Here is a 21,033-nt window from a genome sequence, read left to right as displayed (position 1 = left end):
ATTACACTAAGGATCAGCCATAAGCCCTTACCTCTTTACATTAGTTTTAGATGAACTGACGAAACATATACAAGAGAGTATTCCTTGGTGCATGATGTTTGCGGATGATATTGTTCTGATAGATGAGACACGAGAAAGAGTCAATAGGAAGCTAGAACTTTGGAGAAGTACTCTAGAGTCAAAGGGTTTTAAGTTAAGTAGAACGAAGACAGAATACATGCATTGCAAGTTCAGTGAAGGCCAAACTGGTGATAGGGAAGGAGTTAGTTTGAATGGGGTGGTACTATCCCAAAGTAATCACTTTAAATATCTAGGCTCAGTCCTTCAAGTAGATGGGGGATGTGAGGAGGATGTTAGTCATAGGATTAAAACCGGATGGTTGAAGTGGAGACGTGCCACGGGAGTTTTATGTGATCGTAAGATTTCCAATAAATTAAAAGAAAAATTTTACCGTACAGCCATACAACCGGCTATGTTATATGGTAGTGAGTGTTGGGCACTGAAAGGGTCGTATGCATCTAAGATAAGAGTTACAGAGATGAGAATGTTAAGGTGGATGAGTAGCCATACTAGACTAGATAAAGTCCGTAATGAGAGTATCAGAGAAAAGGTAGGAGTGGTGCCAATTGAAGATAAGTTGAGAGAAGGGAGATTGAGGTGGTTTGGTCATGTGAAGCGTAGACATACGGAGGCTCCAGTTAGACAAATAGAGCACATTAGGTTAGAGGATAGAAAGAAAAAAAGGGGTAGACCTAAATTAACTTGGAGGAGAGTAGTACAACATGACTTAGAAGCATTACACATTTCTGAGGATTTAACCCAAAATCGTTCAGAGTGGAAAAAGCGAATTCATATAACCGACCCCAAATTTTTGGGATAAAGGCTTAGTTGAGTTGAGTTGAGTTGAGTATATATGCTAACAAAATCTCAAAAAAAAAAAAAAACTGAATTTAAATGGAATATGTGACAAGATAGGTCCAAAAACAATGGTCTAAGCATTCCATACAAATGCTAACCCAAATGTAACATAAAACAAACTCCCACTTAGCCAAAGCATCATAAAAATTTTTTACTACACCCATATGTGCAACATGCTTTTGAAAAACACTAATGGGCAAAGTTTTGGCTAACGGATCTGCAATTATCTGGTCCGTAGTAATATGTTTAATTGGAGTCTGTGATTCATGAATCTTCTCTCGAACAAATAGGAATTTGACATCAAAATGTTTAGTTCGACTAGAATTCCTGTGATTTTGAGAGAAGCAAACAGTAAGAGCATTGTCGTAATAAATGGTCAAGGGAGATGCTCTCAACAACAAGCATACCAGAAATCAATTTCTTTAACCAAATGGCTTGACAAGTGGCCTCATAACAAGCAACATACTCTGCTTCCATAGTGGAGGTAGCGGTAAGTGTTTGTTTGGCACTTTTCTAAGAAACAGCTCCTCCAGACATCATAAAGGTGTAACCAGAAGTAGATTTTCTATCATTTACATAGCCTGCAAAGTCAGAATCAGAGTACTCAATGATTTCCAGATTGCCAGATCTTTTGTAAGTCAACATATAATTCTTAGTACCTTGCAAATATCTCATAACTTTCTTTGTAGTTTTCCAGTGACTCCATCCAGGATTACTCAAGTATCTACCAAGGACACTAATAGCAAATGCTATATTAGGACGAGTGCATATTTGAGTATGCATCTAGCTCCCAATATCACAATTATATGGAATCTTTTCCATTTCAGTCCTTTCCTTATCATCCTGAGGACACTGAGCTTTAGAGAGTTTCTCACCTGATAGAACAGGTGCAACAGAAGATGAGCAAGTGTGCATGTTAATTCTCTTAATAACTCGATCAATATAAGTACCTTGAGACAAAATGAATATGCCTTGAGACAAACCCAATATGCTTCGAGACCTGTCATGGTGAATCTGAATACTCACAACATATGTGGCCTTACCACGATCTTTCATGTCAAAATGACTAGAAAGTATGTATTTTGTCTCGTTCAAGAGATTGATGCTATTACTGGCAAGAAGAATGTCATCAACATACAACACTAGAATAATGAAATGGCTCCCACTCACCTTCTGAAAGATGCATTTATCTGAAGCATTCTCCTCAAAACCAAAAGAAGTCAGAACTTGATCAAACTTCAGATGCCATTGTTTAGAAACCTATTTCAACCTGTAAATGGATCTTTTCAACTTGCACATTAAGTGTTCTTTACCAGCTTTTATGCAACCATTAGGTTGAACCATATACACATCTTCATACAAGTCTCCATTTAAGAAAGCTGTTTTAACATCCATCCGGTAGAGTTTTAAGTCATAATGAGCAACTAAAGCCATAATCACACGAAAGGCATCTTTAGTGGACACTGGGGAAAATGTTTCTGTATAATTTATATCTTCCCTCTAATTATAACTTTTTGCTACTGGTTTGGCCTTATACCTTTCTATTTCATCTTTGACTCCACGTTTGGTCTTAAAGACCCATTTACAACCCACAGCTTTACAACCATCTGGTAATTCAATAAGATCCCAGACTTGATTGTGATGCATAGAAGATAATTCATCCTACATGAAAATGTTTCAAACTGGGCTTCTTACCAAACATTAACTCATAGGGAGTCTTAGGCACTGATTTACTAGGAACTTGGTTGAGAATGTACATAGCAGTTTTCAAGGCATCACCCTACAAAAATTCTGGTAAAGAAGAATGACTAAGCATACATCTCACCATGTCCATCAAAGTACGATTTCGCCTCTCTGCAACCCCATTTTGTTGTGGGGTCCCAGACGTGGTGTATTGTGCCTCAATCCCACATTCTTGTAAATACAAAGCAAAAGGACCAGGATTTCTACTAGTCTCAGTATACTTGCCATAATACTCACCACCCCTATCTGACCTTACACATTTAATCGTCTTCCCAATTTTCAGTTTAACTGCAGCCTCAAATGCTTTAAAGGCATCCAAGGAACTAGACTTCTCTTAAAGAAGATCAATCCAATCATATCTAGAATAGTCATCAATAAAAGTGATGTAGTATTTAAAACCTCCTATAGCAATAGGAGAAATGGGTCCATAAATATCTATGTGAATCAAATTCAATACACCTTCACTTCTAATTGCCCCTTTGTTTCTAGCTCTAGCAGGAAATTTTCCCTTAATGCAATTAACACATACATTAAAATAAGAGAAATTCAGACTATGCAAGACACCTTTTTTAACTATCCTTTCTAATTTTTCCCTAGAAATGTGACCCAAACATCCATGCCATAACATTAAAGAGTTCTCATTAACTCTTTGACATTTGTGCCCAATAAAAACATTGATAGAAACATCAACAGATTGAAAAAGGAACAGAATTTAAATCCAACATATATAAACCATTGCATAAAACAACAGAACCAACAATATCAGATTTAAAATAAATAACAATTTTTCCATTGCCCTGAAGAAACACATAACCACACTTATCTAAAATAAAACTAGAAATTAAATTTCTCCTTGAAGAAGGAACATAAACAGTATCATTTAATTCCAACACACGTCCAGAAGATAAATTCAAAGAAATAGTCCCTATGAGTTCTACTACTGCAACTCTATTTACTCCTAAGACAGTCTTCTCCTTTCACTTGGCTTCTTCACATTTTTAAACCCCTGTAAGGAATTTGAAACATGAATGGTAGCACCAGAATATAACCACTAAGAATTTAAAGAAACATCAACAACATTTGATTCAAAACATATTAGAGCTAGAGGGGCAAGTTCTAGACTATTACCTTCCTTCTCATGCTTCTTCTTAAGCTTAAAACAGTCCTCCAACTTATGGCCAGGCTTCTTGCAATAGTTGCACTTGCCTTTGAAGGGCTTCTTCTTAACTGTTAAATTATGATCATGCTTACCATCATTCTTGTTCTCAAATTTAGCTTTAGGCTTCTTATCCTTCTGAAATTTCTCATCAGTCTTGCTACTGGACCTTTGAAAAACTTAATTAACAGAAGGAGTATTCCCTTTCCTAATAGATTCCTCTTCTTAGCACACAATGGCTATCAACTGATTAACTGTCCACTCCCCTTGTTGGGAGTTGTAAGAAGTCTTGAGAATTTTGAATTGGGGTGGAAGAGATTCAATAATGCGCTAGACCAGAAAACTCTCTCCCAAATCAAGATCAAAAGACTTGAGCTTGTTGAAATCACTTATAAGTATCTTGATGTGTTCTCGTACACCACTGACACCATCATATTAGGTGTGCTCCAGTAAAGAAAGATAATGACTCTTTTGAGCCTTGTCAAACTTTTTAAACTTTTCAGCAATAGCCTGCAGAAATTCCTTAGCAGTCTCCTTAGCAGGAATACCCTGTCTTATGGACTTATGTATTAGCAGTCTCCTTAGCTATTGCTAGGTACATGCTCAGAGACTCTTTCCAATCATCAAAATTGGAGCCATTTAGAGTTTTCACAGCAGCTAATTGCATAGAAATAGCAGCTGAAATAAAATAACAGAGGAAACGTGAATCATGTATATAACATAATCACAAAACTAAAGTTTCCTTTCAAATCCAGCTAAGAAAGTAATTATGTACAAAACTGTTATTTGTTATAATCCTGCCTAAGGATCCCGAATTACAATAAAATCAAGAAAACTCATTGAACTCATCAATATATATATATATATATATATATATAAACCAACATCTTTAACACTTTTATACCAATAGGGTATTAAAAAACATAAAGACAATCAACAAATAACATTACAACCAACAATCACTTATTACATTAATAGTATTATACAGATGGGTATATCCACTATTAATATAATCCAAATAACTTTTGAAATCTATTGAATAAATTTTTAAACAAGTTAACAAAACAATTTTATGACTATATATATATATATATATATATATATATATAAACCAACATCTTTTAACACTTTATTACCAATAGGGTATTAAAAAGCATTAAAGACAATAAACAAATAACATTACAACCAACAATAACTTATTATATTAACAGTGTTATACTGATGGGTGTATCCACTATTAATATAATCCAAATAACTTTTGAAATCTATTGAATAAATTTTTAAACAAGTTAACAAAACAATTTTATGACTAGTCCCATGATAGGTGAGCTCATAATCATAAAAGTGTTCACCATAATTAGAATTTCCATGGACACTATATTATGAGCATAGTAATAATGTTACTACTCATGAATATGTTCTCAATATGCCTGAACATAATTAGTCCAACAAAACCAATAACTATTAATAAATACATAATATTACCATAATTAATAAGCACATAACCAAACAGAATTGTAAATATTTTATGCTCTTGGCTTTTGCTAAATTAATTACATGTGACAGTATGCAAGTTTCACATGAGCTACGAAATTCAATTATATTTAATCATAATCATTACACAAATATATTATGTAATGTTTCGAAAACCAACATACAGTCATGTGGATTTTGAAATTCAATATATATATATATAAATATTTAACGTAAAAAAAAATTGTTTATCAAACCATGAAATCCGATTCAATATTTGTTTGCTGAGACTAATATTCAAACATTCAACAACGAAATTAACAAAAAAAATGTAATCCCTAAGTAGGCTCTGATACCAATTGTTATATATATAAATTAAATCGTTATAAATTACATGATTAGAAAATATATGTACTTGAAAATACACTTGTATCTATGATTTTCTACGAACAATCAAGAACAGAGAAAATGATACGAAATGGTAGGTTCACATCTCCCAATATATACAAGGTTTAAATTCTATCTGAATTCTATCTGATATTAAATGAGGTTATCAGAATATATATATATATACATAGGACTGAGAGTTGGGGCCTCTTCCTTAGTGGACTTATGGACAGTCTGACCCATTACAGACTTGCCCAATCACATGACCCAATCTATTTAGATATTTCCAATTACTAAACTTATTATTTGATATCATTATTTAATCTGTCAATGAGCCTAATAATTGATTATTGCTAATCTACTTCCAGATACAAATAAATAAACCAATATTAATTTGGTTGATTTACTTGTTATGTTGAATTAAAACTTTATCGAAGATATCTTTAAGTAGATTCAGATTTAATTTAATTTGATTTATTTTAATTGATTTTCGTTATTAATACAATAGCTTATTGTGGGGTTTAATTGTTTTGAATATTTATTATTCGAATGATTTTGTTGATTGATCTACATAGGAAGGTGTAATAAACTATATAGAAATTAGAAATAATAGTTAGAGCGGAGCATAAAACTTAATAAAATTTTTATTGAATCATCACATGATTTAATGAATTAATTATTATTTATTATAACTATTGGAAAATAGATAAAGAGTTTTAATTAATATGTTTGAGGATTATTTTTTCTTGTATTTGATAATTAAAGTGGATTATCAGTCAAGTAGATTAAATTAGTTAGCTCAAGTGAAATTAAAATTACCCTAATACGTATAATTATTGGGTTCTGATTGTGGTTACCTTATATCAATTTGTAAATTTATCTTTTTAGTTAATTAGATAATATTTTAAATTGGTAGTCTAAATAATATTAGGATTGGTATGTGTTTTTTGTACTTAATTCCAATCCTCATAGAATCGGCAACTCTCCTATTATTATATTACTTTGTGATGATTTCATGCACTTGCGGATTTCGGTTTATCAACAATTAACTTATTGAAATATTATCAATTGGTATTATAGCAATTTGCTGACTTGGGGTCGTAGTCTGTTTCGTAAGAGTTTCCAAATTAAAAATGCTCATTGTTTGCAAGAGTTTACAAATTAAACGTGCTAAGAGAATTTTTATGTACATTGTATAACTAAGAGAATATTTTATGTTCATTGTGTTTTAATATATAACATATTTATATTGCATACATCAATATGTATAAACTGATAAATTAAAGTAACAAATAAAAAAAAATCTAATATTAAATAAAAAGTAAGTATCTAATCTAAAATAATTACATTCTTAAAAATAAAGATCAATATAAAATTGAAAATTAGAACAATAAGAGCAATTTTTATATTATTGTTTAAGTTACTATTATTGAAAATATTATTGTAAATATTTTTATTAGACCATTAAAATTTGATTTTAATTTAAATAACATATTTTAATCATAATAATTTTAAAACAACAACATATTAAATATTTCAAAGTAATTTTTAAAAACATTTTAAATGATATTTCTCTGCAAAATATATTTACTTTAATTTGTTATAGATGAGATTCAATCTCTGATAGCTTAATTTTCTTTACAATTTTTAATAAAGGAAAAGCTACCCAGTTAAGATCATATGAAATAACCATATATTTTGTATGAATTTTTGTATTATGTCAGCATATTATAATATTAAAAATAATTTAATTGTTGAATTAAATAAGCAGAGAAAAAAAAAAGTCTATAGATTTAAAAATTAGAACAAGTTCTAATATTTAAATTATGCGAAATACTTAAATCTGCTTAGTTTTTCTGTGTGCCGTAAGACAAATTGGGCAAAGTAAATTAAAAATGGGCTGAGTTTGATGGGCTTGTCTTTTTATTTATTTATTTTAATTGTATGTATGTGTTGAAGACTGAGTTTAATTTTAATTTTGATTTAATTTTAGTTTAGTTTCAATTTAATTTGACTTGCATTAGTGAGATTCTGTTCAATTTTTTAATTTTTATTAAGAAATAAGGTCAATTTGAACAAATGAATCATTAATTTCACTAATTTCGATCCAATTTAAAGTGTAGGAAAAGATTAATGCTGAGTCTGAACATATTTTCCTTGTATCGAAATAGAGATATTAATTAATATTCCTAACAATCCATCAGTGAGGACAAAATTGGAATCATGAAATAGTTAATTGATACACTAGAAGAAAGTTCTTAAGCATCTGGTTGAGGAAAAATCATTTAATAATATAATTGTTGTGTATAATTATTATATTCCTATTATTAATTTTGATAAGTTTAACATAAATCTCATCATAAAAAATATTTACATAATTAATGAAATGATATATTCTGATTTCCTTAGAAGACATTTTGAAATAAGTAAAAATGCAATTTTAATTTTTTATTATTTAATGGAAATATAATTAGCAAGTAATAATTAGTGGGCAACATAATAAAAGTTTTCCTCTCCTCTTAACAATTTTCACCATAAAATTAATTAATTTCAAAATAAATATATGAAAAAGACTTAACTTAAGACCTTCTACTCTGATTTTTTATAGGCAAAGCAATCTTTTGTTTTATAGCAACATAAAAAACAACAATTTAACTTATACGAAGTACAGAGCCAACTGAGGTTGGCTCATTTATTCCAACTATACGTAATTCTAAATGGGGATTATGAACGTAATTTCTTTTTGGATTATTAAAATCCAAAGAGAAAAATATTATTCCACTTAATAGCAATCTTAATTAGGGTTAAAAAACATATTTTACCATGCCAGGAATATGGGTATTTAAGAAGTAGTCCTCCCAATCAATTGACTTAGAATCCAAGAAAAAGATATCTGTCTCTACACCATTCTCTTCGGCAGCTATTCGTAACTTGTCTAAATTAGAATCATCAAAACTGCAAGTGAAAGAAAAATCTTACATAAATGAATTTATAAAATGAATAATTATACAGTGCAATTATTGTATATATGTATGTATAACAAATATACTTTCACTATTAGTCATGGTGAGTCTCGCCATTATGTAACGATCAAAATAAAATTCTTGTAACTATTAATTAATATGCAAACATGCAATTAAATATTAATTGAATGCCAACTTACATGGCATGGAAAAATAGGTATGGCTGGTATAGTTCAACTAGCCGCTTCACAAGTTTAATTCTTCTATTCAGATTGTTATATGCGCCCTGAAAACTTTGGCAGAATATTGTGTTTGCCAGTTCTAGTACCTGCATATGTGATGCGCATGTTAATTAACCTCTATATATATAGAGGAATTTTTTGTATGCACCCAACCAATAGACATATGACATGTTAATTAAATGCAAATGCAGCTCTATTACATAAACAAATTTGATTTGATAATCTCTAGACCACACATGATTATTAAATATAATTAGATATAGATATTTTATTTTGGGGGTGTTTAATTTTAACAAACCTTTAATAATGGCAAGTAGCGAATCCTTATAAATTTGTGGAAGTTGGGGATGCTGTTGAATATGGTAACTTTACTAACAACCTTGACTGGCTTTCCATTCTGGTTGATCCATGGTTTCTTTGTGAAGTGACGAATGAGGTAATCTTTGAAATTAGAAAATCTAATAGGATTTCTCACTGATGATCCCACATGATAAATGACTTCATCACAAGGTTGATTTGCATGAGCCACCATAGCCACAATTATGGCATTCACCACCATATCACCTGGTATCTGCATAGCCATTGAAAATTTTGCTTAATTCTTTTCATGATAATATTAATTTTATCTAAGTATGCCAGTAAGAATTATAGTTATGAATATCTAAATATTACAAACATGGGGACTAGTGATGCATTTCAATCTGAAGGGTGTTTTCATGATAGGACTCTTAGTGCAGACAAGAAATTTTTGCTAAATAATTTTCAAAAACTTTAAAAATGTTTATGGCTTTTAATCTATCAAATTAATGGATTGAGTATAAAGACATTAAATATTGACTCAATTTAAATTCATAAGACCTAAGGCGATACACAATCCAATTTAATTCTACAAAACTAAAAATTATAAAAATCAAATGACAAAAAAATTGAGAATTAATCTAAAGACTTAAATGAGTCGAATTGAAACTAACATATTTAGGTTGAACCGACTAACTCAAATTTCGGTATGAATAGTAATTAATAAGTTTGTTTTAAAAAATTAAAATTTTGATATGAAATGACTTGTAATACACAAATTGACTTGGAATCTTTTCACTGTAGCAACTCGATGGATTACTAGAATCAACTTGCAATCCAAAACATGAACCTGGCTAACCTGACCTATTTGCCACCTAGTTAGCCCCAACCACAAGTTTGAATCCTAACCATGGCTCCCTAGGCCCTAAATTGGGGACGTTTATGATTCTAATTTGATTTTTATTTTTGATTCCTGAATGGTTTTGGTTCTGGTTTCATTTTGATTCAATTCATTTTGAATTAAGACAATCTAACAATTGATTTTTTTTCCCTTATTTTGAAAAAAGCAAACTGAATCGCATAGACTATCAAGTCAAACTGCTAGACCAGTTCAGAGTTCAAGGGGACTGACTCGACTTTTAGGAGTCATGATTCGGACTGATTCGAAATTGTTTAGGAGTCATGAACGATCTCAAGCCCAAATTTCATAGGTTCAGTTCCAATTTGAGTCTCGTTCCGAGTCGGTCCATGCCTAGTGTACCTCTAGTTGAGATTGAGAAGCTTTAAGCTTACACTGGGATATATTGACCCATCATTTGCCTTTGACAATGAACCGATTTTGGTAAACATTGTGTTAATATATAAAATAAGTTGACAAAAAGCAGATAGTAAAATATATTTGCTCACCACATCAACGATTGATGCAAGATCAACAACAAAGAACGTCAATCTTCCCTTACCATAACTAAGAGTCAAAGCATCAAGGGTTCTGCAACCACAAACAAATACTATTATTTGATCATATATGAAAGGACAAGAAGATATCAAAATACATATTTTGATTACCTTGCATCTTCAACCCAACCAGGGAAAGGTTCCTTGTAAGTACTAGTAATCATAGAGGGACGTATGATCACCAAAGGAAGATTTTCTTTGAAGTGTCCAACAAGCATTTCTCCCATAGCCTTGGTAAACACATAAGTGTTTGGCCATCCATATCTCTTTGCTCTATTAAGATTTGAGAAATCGAAACTATTATTATGACTCCAAATGAATGAAGAACTATCTTAATTAATTACCTTTTGACACCGATATCTTTCATGGCATGTTTAATTTCTGTTTCTGTAGCTCCCTTAGCTTTGAGTTCATCTAATTTTGTATCAATCAATTTCTTCTCTTCTTCAATATCTAGGCCAGAAACACCATTAAGTGTCTCACCCAAGCGATAGGGATTTTCTGGTATCAGTCCTGAACTTTCTCCACAAACATAAGCTGAAAACGCATTTACCATCTTCATTTTGTTATTATGGATTAGTAGCTTAATTAATTGAAAACTATTTGACACAGAATACTAACCAGTAGATATGTGAACAAACAACTTTAGTTTTAGGCAAATTTTGGCAAAGCACATAACATTCTTAGCTCCAATAGTGTTGGTTCCAAATGCAATATCGTATCTGCTTCATAAGATATTAAAACAAGATACGTATAATAAGAAGAAAATAAAATACCACATCAAAATAAGAAGAAGAAGAAGATGATGAAGAAGAAGAAATAGAAAGTAAAATACCGTTCATCAAAGCGGGTGGTGGCTGCAAAATTAAGTACAATATCCAATTCTTTCTTCATCTCTTCTCTCAAGGAAGAGTCTTTAATTCCCAAGTCATCATAACAGACATCACCAGAAAAAATATTAATCTTTTTGGATATAATAGCATCAAAATTTGCACCCAATTTTTCCTTCGCAACTCTAAACAAGTCCTTCCTCATCACCTGCTTTGTTAAACATATAACTTGACTTAATCAGGAAGAAAAATTATTAGAAGGTAATAAGTATTTAAAAAATATATATATATATATATATTTGCATTGAAATTTATACACTAATTATTTTAATTATGTGTACATTTTAATTAATTTTACATGAATCTCAATGCAAATAATATTTGTATAAGATTGAACTTTATTAGATATATGTCTTTTTTTATGTATATATAAAACGAAAAAGAGAGACTCAAACTTAAAATTTTATTTTATTAAAAGATGCATCTTATTCTATCGCTAGACACATATGTTAAAGATTGAAAATTACCTCATTGTGAAAGCGATGACTTGCAGAGGTAGCATCTGAAGCTCTTAAAAGAAGATAAAGCTTCTTCACATTCGGTTGAACCCTTAGTATCTTTTCTACAAAAACTGAATTAATTATTTAAAGAAACAAAATTAATAAATATGAAGTCCCTCTTTGAGGAGAGTGTGTATATATATATATATATATTCAATTTTTAGTGGGAAGAGAGAAAAGAATTTGTACTCTTAGCAAGAAATCCAGTTACACCAGTGACGAAAATAGTCTTGTTCTCAAGAAACTGAAGGATGCTTCCGAATTCCATTGCAAGAAAACACAATTATGTGCTAATTTCACCACTGCTTGTGTACTTATATGTATGCAGGTCCATACTTAGTCTCTAGGCCCATATTTTTGGTGACAAAAATGCACGGATCTTTGACAATAGTAACACTGATCACTATCTTATTAATTAAATTGATTATATGGTAGTTGGTATTGGTAACCGGCAAATTATTAGATAGCAGAAAAAATGATTAGATATAGAAGTAGTAACCAAAAGATACCGTTAAATTTATTGTAAGGTAGTTGGTATTGATACTAAAAACTGTTAACAATGAAAAGTGATATCAAATTATTAGAAAATTTTTATCTAAATTTCATAAATTTAAAATACAAATATACGAAGTCTATATATTTAATAAATGTGTTTCTTGTATTAAATTTTGCATACTTAAGATTTAATGTCTTGCAACTAATTGTACTTTGCATGAAGAAAAAGAGAGAAAGAAAGTGAAATATCGAGCTCAAATGAGTTGAGGTATCTTTTCAGGTGCTTGAAAATTAATATATCTTTTGAGGGTGCTTGAAAATTAATTACAAAGCATTTGATTGAGGTAACCAAGATATTGTATCCTTGTTTAACAATGCATTTAGTTGAACCCTTAGTATCATATCCACAAAAACTAATTAATTTTTTAGAGAGATAAAATTAATAAATATGGAGCCACTTTTTAAAGAGTGTTAACGATAAATTTCTTTTTACCCTCTTACATATCGTCTGTTTATAGACTTTGCGACTTCTTTGTAATCTATCAGTCCCTCTAATCCTAGCATTTGGATTTTAAGTTTAGGCTTAACTTATTAATATGATATCAAAAACTTATTTATCTTCCTTTAGGTCGTTTCTCACAAGTTTGTATGAAAGTGGATTATTAGCGAAAAAAAATTCTCCTCGTCTCTTATTTCACATCGCATGTTTTTACATTTTAAGATACTTTCGAATTCCATTGCAAAAATTAAAAGCATAGGAGTGTGTGATTGATATTTTTATGTCTATATGCCTATGCTTAGGAAAAATGGACTTTAAAAAATTCAGTTTCACCTGCCATAATAAAATCTGCTTGGGTTTTCTGTCTCATAAGATCTGCTAAGGGACACGCTCAGTAAATCCTTGTTGATTTGTCCAATTTGTTTTATAGAGAATAAAATCTGTATAAGATAATTTTTTTAAGGTTATATTAATATTTCATGAGAAAATTACATTTTTAAGGTTATATTAATATTTTGTGAGAAAATTACATGTATTTTCAATTATTTTGGTAGGCATATTAATTATATAATTAATGAAAATTATTTATAAAAGTTAAAATAAAGGTAAAAAAATTTAAGATATCTGCTGATAGTGAATCATGAAATTAAAGAATATCAACAGTGATTTGAATTTTTTTTTTTTAATGTGCCTATGAAAGTTAGAAAAATAGCTTCTTATTTTGAAATAGTAAATTGTTAGTTGTTCTATTTTTTTTAATTAAAATAATATTTTTCATTGATAATTCTTTTGGCATCTCAAATTATGAAAAAAGAAAAAAATATATATTTTTCATGAATCGATATAGAGTTTATTGTATTTCACAGAAGCATGTAAATTATAAAAAAATAAAGCAAATACACAAAATATTAATATTTATATAGTTCACTCTTTTTACATAGGGTTACATCTACAGCATATGCCATTTTTTACTATTAATAATAAATATAATAATCAATTATAAGCTCAAATTATATTGTTTATCAACCCAATTATATCCAAGAGATCACTCACTACAAACTGCTCATAGTAAATACATTAGTTAGTTCTCTCATTCTCCTCTAAATATAATCCAATATATTTACTACTACAACTGCTATAACACAAAGAGTGTTTTCAACTACAATAGGCTCTAATTTCTTCCTCTTAGATTATACTCTTCCTCCACCTTAGGCTAAAGTTTTTTTCCCTTCATAAGACTCCAATGAGCAAGTGCCATTCATTAATGGACAAGACCAAATCCTCATAAATGGGAAACAGTCACTTTCTTCAATGGGAAGCCACTCTCCATGGGTCAAGCCAAATAACTTTCTCATAATATTCCTATTTATGGTATTAGTCAATCTAATTCTAATCTAATTATGAATTCTACTCAATTTATGAATTATTCTATATAGAAAATATACCTCTATCTTATTAAAAAAAAGGACTTTTAAATCAATTAAGATTTTCGATCATAAATTTAACAGAGTCATTAATTAATATTCCTAGCAACCCTTCACTGCATTAGTGAGGACAAAATTAGAATCATAAATTAGTTAATTAATATACAAAAATTAAGAGTTAAATGTTATTCTTATAAATTTTAACATTTAACGAGGGTAATTATTAACCTAGACACCTCAAAATTAACATTTAACCTTTCAAGAATATATAAATATAAGGTGAAAAGTTAACTTAATCTCTTTAAAAATTCAAATAACATTAATGGAGGATTAAAAATTAGAAGGTAACAATTACCTCTTATTAACTTTTTATCAAAAGCCCCCTTAATATATGGTTACAACGGTTAATTTTACTTTGATCGTTGCATCATGGCGAGACCCACCATGATCATAGTGGAAGTGTATTCACTTGTACCTATGTACAACAATTGCATTTAATGATAATTTATTTTATAAATCCATTTATGTAAAATTTGTTTTCAATTTGAAGTTTTGATGATTCTAATTTAGACAAGTTACGAATTGCTGCAGAAAGGAATGGCATAGAGACGGATATCTTTTTCGTAAATTCTAAGTCAATTGATTGAGATGACTACTTCTTAAATACACATATTCCTGGCATGGTAAAATATGTTTTTTAACTTCAATTAGAACTATAATTAAGAGGAATAATATTTTGCTCTTTGGATTTTACTTTTATAAAGGGTTTGAGGATTTTCATAATCCCCATTAAGAATTACCTATAGTTGTGATAAATGAGCCAACCTCAATTGGCGTTGTACTTCAAATAAATTAAGATTTATGTGAAATTAATACATCATAATTAATAATTAAATTTATACAATAATTGTATTAAATAACTTTTCTTACTTAGATACTTATTAACCTTCTACCAAAGACACCCTAATATATAAAAATGCAATTAAAGATTAATTGAATGCCAACTTACATCCCCTGGGAAAATAGATATGGCTGGTATAGTTCAACTAGCTGCTTTCACAAGTTTAATTCTTCTATTCAGATTGCTATATGTGCCCTGAAAGCTTGGGCAGGATATTGTGTTTGCCAGTTTTTGTCCCTGCATATGTGATGCGCATATATATATATATATATATATATATATATATATATATATATATATAAAGTGTTTGCTTGATGCTAATAATTAGTTAAATGTGGTGGTGGATGCAGGTACAGCTCTATCACATAAAGAAAATTGATTTCATGATCTCTCTAGACCACAGCACATGCTTATTAAATATAAATAGATATAAGTATTTTATTTTGGAGGTGTTTTTAACAAACCTTTAATAATGACAGGTAACGAATCCTTATAAATTTGTGAAAGTTGGAGATGCTATTGGGTATGGTAGGATTACCAACAACCTTGATAAGCTTTGATCCATTCTGGTTGATCCATGGTTTCTTCGTGAAGTGACGACTAAGGTAATCTTTGAAATTAGAATATCTAATAGGATTTCTGAGTGATGATCCCACATGATAAATGACTTCATCATAAGGTTGATTTGCATGAGCCAACGTGGCCACAATCATGGCATTCACCACCATATCATCTGGTATCTGCATAGCCCTTGAAAACTTTGCTTAATCTTTGCATGTTAATATTAGTTATATCCAAGTATGCAAGTAAGAATTATAGCGATGAATATATAAATATTACAAATATGGTAGTGATGCATTTCAATCCGAAGGGTGTTTTTATTAATTAAAGTAAAATGTGAGGGGAAAAAACCAACAGAGGTTGAGCCCACCATCTTAAACCTGCTCAATCGAAGTGGGACTTTGTCCCAAACTCCATTTTCTAACACAAAGTAGTTTGAGTATTTATATTTGGCCAATGAATGATTACCACAAGTGATATCTTTTTTTTTTAATGAATTAAAACTTTCGTACTTAATAATCACCTAAATTGGTTTTATTAGTGCAGATAAGAATTCCTCCAAATAATTATATGTTGCAAAAACATATATAAAAAAAGCTTCTGGTTTTTAACCCATCAAATTGATATATGTCACTTTACATAAATAATGGAAAATAAAGATAGAAACTCAAAATTTTAGTTTAACAAAAAGATGCATCTAATATTCTATCACTACACAAATGCTAAAAATTGAAAATGACCTCACACTGTAGAAGCGATGACTTGCACAGGCAACTTCTGAAGCTCTTAAAAGAAGATAATACTTCTTCACATTTGGTTGAACCCTTAGTATCTTCTCCACAAAAACTGAATTAATTATTTAAAGAAAAAAAATTGATAAATATGAAGAAAACGTAATAAGAGGGATAGAGGCTATGTGCTAATTTCACCACTGTTTGTGTACTTGTATATATTTATATGCACATATATGCATAGGTGTGTGATTTTGTCGGTTGGTTTTTTAAGTCTCTGCACATGCTTAGAAATGTGGATTAAATGCTAATATCTTTGCAAATATCTATTCGGAAAAAATAATCAAAGCAATCGACCGCAATTGAACATATATATTTTTTTTTATCTAAACCTGATCCGTCATAAACTTCAAAGTATAAAATATATATTAAGACTTTTGAGTCTTGAGTTTATAGTAATTCAGGATTAGCCAAGAATGTCCATGTAATATAACGGTGGAGATAGCACAATACTTGGGGAATCTTCAAGTCAAGATGTCTCCATTAAGTTTAATGCTAAAATAATGGACGTAAAGCAAAGGAGAGTTTAAAACAAAGAATACAGGGATAAAAAAAAATGCAAGTCAAAGTCAATTGCTTTAGCTTTTTATATGTAACTAAAAGCGTAAAATAAAGGTTGGTAATGAAGAAAGATGGAGCATAGCATCCCCTAGTAAGATCAGGTTTTCTTCTCTGAACTCCTTAATGCAAGCATCGCACATCCCTTCCGCAATGGAGCCTAAACAAATCATATTCGTCAATCTGGTTGCAAAACTCCATCATTGCTTGTAAGTTGAACAATTGCTGAGCATCAAAACATAACATTAAAGTTGCCAAAAGAGCCATTTTTGCAGTTTCAACACGCAGACGAAGTGGTCCAAGACCAACAGCTGTAGGACGTTCTGCCACGTTTCTCTCTGTGAAGTTTCCTTCTGGTCCCACTATCATTAATCCACTTGATTCTTTTCTAACAGGAGTAGCTTCTGCTGCTGCCAGAAAAGATAGCTTTGACTTTGCAAGATTGTTTAGCTGCTGCTAGAATGAATCGTTGCAATCCGTCCACTCATTTTTCTGAGATTGATGGAGATTGTTTGGTCAACAGAGAGGCCACGCGCGCTACAAGCTCTCAACTCAGTGCATTTCTCACCAAGCCAGTTAGTTCGACCACCCTTTAGAGTAGCAAATGCTGCAAATACATGCCACGTTGTCGTACCAGGAAGAACTAACTTTGGATTTTCTAATGCTAGAAAATCAAGAACAGTACAATCCATTCTCTACCAGACCTCCTTTCCCATTGAAGAGTTAACACTAATAGCGCTGGACACTGTCTCCTCAATTAATTTTATTTTATACTATGTTTGGGCTGGAGGAAAATAAGGAAGAAGAAAATTTATGAAGGAGAAAAAGATTTCTCTCTTCTATCGTTTGGAACGATGAAAAATTAAGGAGGAAAATAAAAAAATAAAAATCACCATTCATTTCCTCTCTATTTTGGAAAGAGTGGGATGAAAATAAATAAAATTATTTTTTATTTTTATAATTATTTATTTTAATTTTAAATAAAAAAAGCAAAATGAATGTTTTACTATTTAAAAACTACTTTTCCTTCTATTTTCCTCTCTACTATTCAAATAAAGAAAGAAAAATAACATTTTTATCACTTTTATTTTCAGTTCTTTATTTTCTTTCCTTCCTAACAAAATTCCAAACAGAAGCTTAAGGTAGCTGGTGTTGGTAGCTGAAAAGTTATTAGATATAGTACTGGTAATAAAAAATACAGTTAATTAGAACTGAAAACTTTCTGAACACTAAAGGGGAAAAGTGATATGTATGATTAGTAGTAACAAATATAAACATAAATCTAATCTTAAGTAAAACATAAGTAAATCTATCTAATCTAAGACAATTACATTAATGTCCCTCAAGACAATTCCGGGTGAGATAATAAGCAAAGCGAATCTCTTAAAATTTCAAATTTGCAAAATGATAACGGCTTGGTAAAAATATCATCAATTTTATCATTAATATCAATAAAATATATCACAACATTACCTTCACTAATTTGCTTACAAACAAAGTGACAATCAAGCTCAATATGTTTAGTTCGACATAAAAAATATTAATCCTACATTGATTTGGGATAGGGATAATATGCTTTTATAAAATTTTGAATACTCCTTTTCTATTGAGTTACCTTTTGAGATGGAGTTAGCTTCCGATTTATTTTCTACATATGGTATTAAAATTTACCTTGTAGATGTGTTTGCCTGTAAATTTCATATTCAAGATGTTTTATGCCTGAGTATGAGGGAGTATATTATCCTATATTAGTTTGGGATAAGGTATTTATACTATATATAAAATTTAGATAAACCTCTTCTTAAGGTATCTCTAAAAAAGAAAAAAAAATAAATATTGAAGTTGTTTGTTCTGAAATATAAAACTAAATTCAGAATTAGATGCTTGTCTATTCTGTAATATAGAACTAAATGCTTGTTGTCTACTGAAAGCACTAGATCCATTTATGAAACTAATCCAATTTTACTGATTTATGAGTGAAACTGAGTCGTTGAAGCGAAATAATTTAAAATATTGAGTTTAAAAACAAATGTGTGGTTGATAAAGGAAATGGAGAAAGAAAGAAGAAGAGCACCAAATATAACCATTAATATTTGAGTTACTTATGATATACATATAGAGGCACATTAATACTTATTTAAAATATAATATATAACGTTCATAAAATATTTATTTTTTTCAGGGTATATTTAGTAATATTAATTATTCTAGTAATTGTTAATTGTTTTAATAATTGTTAACTGTTTTAGTAATTATTTGCTATTAAATATTAATTATTAGTGATTGGTTATTTATACAGTGATCCAAAGCAAAAGTATTCAGTAAAAATAAATATTGAATTAATTATTAAAAAAATTAGTGATATTATATTTTTGACCCTAATTAAATCACTCTACCCTAAAAGTTAGTAGAGGTAACATTTTATGAACCACTCATTCAATTTTTAAATACTAATATAAACATTATATTACCGAATAGTATAAATAAAAGAATTAATATTTTTATTAGAATCAAAATAATAAATGTTACCTTAAAATTTATTGCTAAATAGCTCCCAATATTTTTAACATAATATCAAGGGATAAAAAGTATTAATGAACAATCTATTTAATTATATCTATATCGCATATATCAACAAATTTATAAAACTAAAGTAATAATTATAAAGATAGACTTAATATTAACTAATGTAAAAGTAAAATATGATTTTTTCTAATCTGTCTAATTTAAGATAATTACATCATTAATAGTAAAGATTAAGATAAAATTGAAAATTAGAATAATCATTGTAGTTTAGTTAAATGATGCAAGCTATTGAAAATTAGAGATGAGATTCAAATTCTAATAGTATTCGATAAAGAAAAAGCTACGTACAGTTTAAATCATATATATATATATGTATCGTGTCGGCATATTATAACATTAAAAATAATTTAATTGTTAAAATAAATAGGTACAAAAATTAGAGAAGAAAGAAGAAGAAATATCTGAGTACTTGGTTAGCGTTTCATAATCAAAACTTTGTGGTGGCTGCAAAACTAATTACAATATTTAGTTCATTCTTCATCTCTTCTCTCATTATTTAATGTCCTTCAATTAATTGTATTTTTCATTAAAAAAATATATTTAATATAACCTCGAACTCATATAAAAATGAGTTTAATAACTATTAAATTAAATATTTACTTAATTTAATAGTTACTAAACTCATTTTTATATGAGCTCGAATTATTTATAACAAAAAAAATATAAAAAAAAATTAAAAAAAAAAGGAATGAATAAAAGAAAGGAAAGAAAATGATGAGTTTCTTGGTTGCATTTCATGTGGGCTGCAAAATTAATTACAATATCCAACTCATTCTTCATCTATTCTCTCAACGAAGAGTCTTTAATTCCCAAGTCCTCATAACAGATATCACCAGAGATAAGCGATTAAGTATCAACTATGTTCCTCAACTTTGAATTATGTCATAAAAATTCTTGAATTTTAATTGCAATAGTATTGAAATCCTTATGGTTATTATTATTATCAGTTTGCAGATAAATTAACAGTTAAATTTTATTTAATATCCTTAATTTAAATAGATGTATTATAAATATTCTTTAAATTTAATTCACAAAAATTATTGAACTTCAATTTAATATATAAATAATTTTTAATACAAAATCTAATTAAGACTTTAAAATTAAATATATTATCTTGTTAATGTAAAAAAAAAAGACAAAGACTATATGCAATATCAACCTGTATAAAAAAAGATCAAATAATATATATTATTA

General features: G+C 29.3%; 1 protein-coding gene and 1 pseudogene across 1 annotated transcript; both read right to left on the bottom strand.

Annotated features, from left to right (window-relative positions):
• Window positions 1–8,333: 8,333 nt before the first annotated feature.
• LOC110633197 (fatty acyl-CoA reductase 3) lies at window positions 8,334–12,316 on the bottom strand. The gene is made up of 10 exons (XM_058131750.1): window positions 12,214–12,316; window positions 11,992–12,095; window positions 11,470–11,672; window positions 11,256–11,356; window positions 10,979–11,171; window positions 10,746–10,907; window positions 10,587–10,668; window positions 9,181–9,453; window positions 8,841–8,968; window positions 8,334–8,632 (listed from the first exon to the last, which is right to left on the bottom strand). Exons 1-10 carry the CDS (start codon window positions 12,290–12,292, stop codon window positions 8,482–8,484), a joined length of 1,476 nt encoding a protein of 491 aa, XP_057987733.1. The 5' UTR covers window positions 12,293–12,316; the 3' UTR covers window positions 8,334–8,481.
• Window positions 12,317–17,376: 5,060 nt separating this feature from the next.
• LOC110633196 (uncharacterized) lies at window positions 17,377–17,976 on the bottom strand (annotated as a pseudogene).
• Window positions 17,977–21,033: the final 3,057 nt, after the last annotated feature.

The sequence above is a fragment of the Hevea brasiliensis genome, chromosome 1 (assembly GCF_030052815.1).
Source record: "Hevea brasiliensis isolate MT/VB/25A 57/8 chromosome 1, ASM3005281v1, whole genome shotgun sequence".
NCBI classification, from domain to species: Eukaryota; Viridiplantae; Streptophyta; class Magnoliopsida; order Malpighiales; family Euphorbiaceae; genus Hevea; species Hevea brasiliensis.
This window is presented reverse-complemented; position numbering and strand designations above follow the sequence as displayed.

Coding starts and splice junctions, on each gene's coding strand:
- LOC110633197 (XM_058131750.1), bottom strand. CDS start 12,292: ATGGAATTCGGAAGCATCCTTCAGTTTCTTGAGAACAAGACTATTTTC. Junction 12,096..12,213: donor AACTGGATTTCTTGCTAAGA/GTACAAATTCTT, acceptor TAATTAATTCAG/TTTTTGTAGAAAAGATACTA. Junction 11,673..11,991: donor GTCATCGCTTTCACAATGAG/GTAATTTTCAAT, acceptor TTAACAAAGCAG/GTGATGAGGAAGGACTTGTT.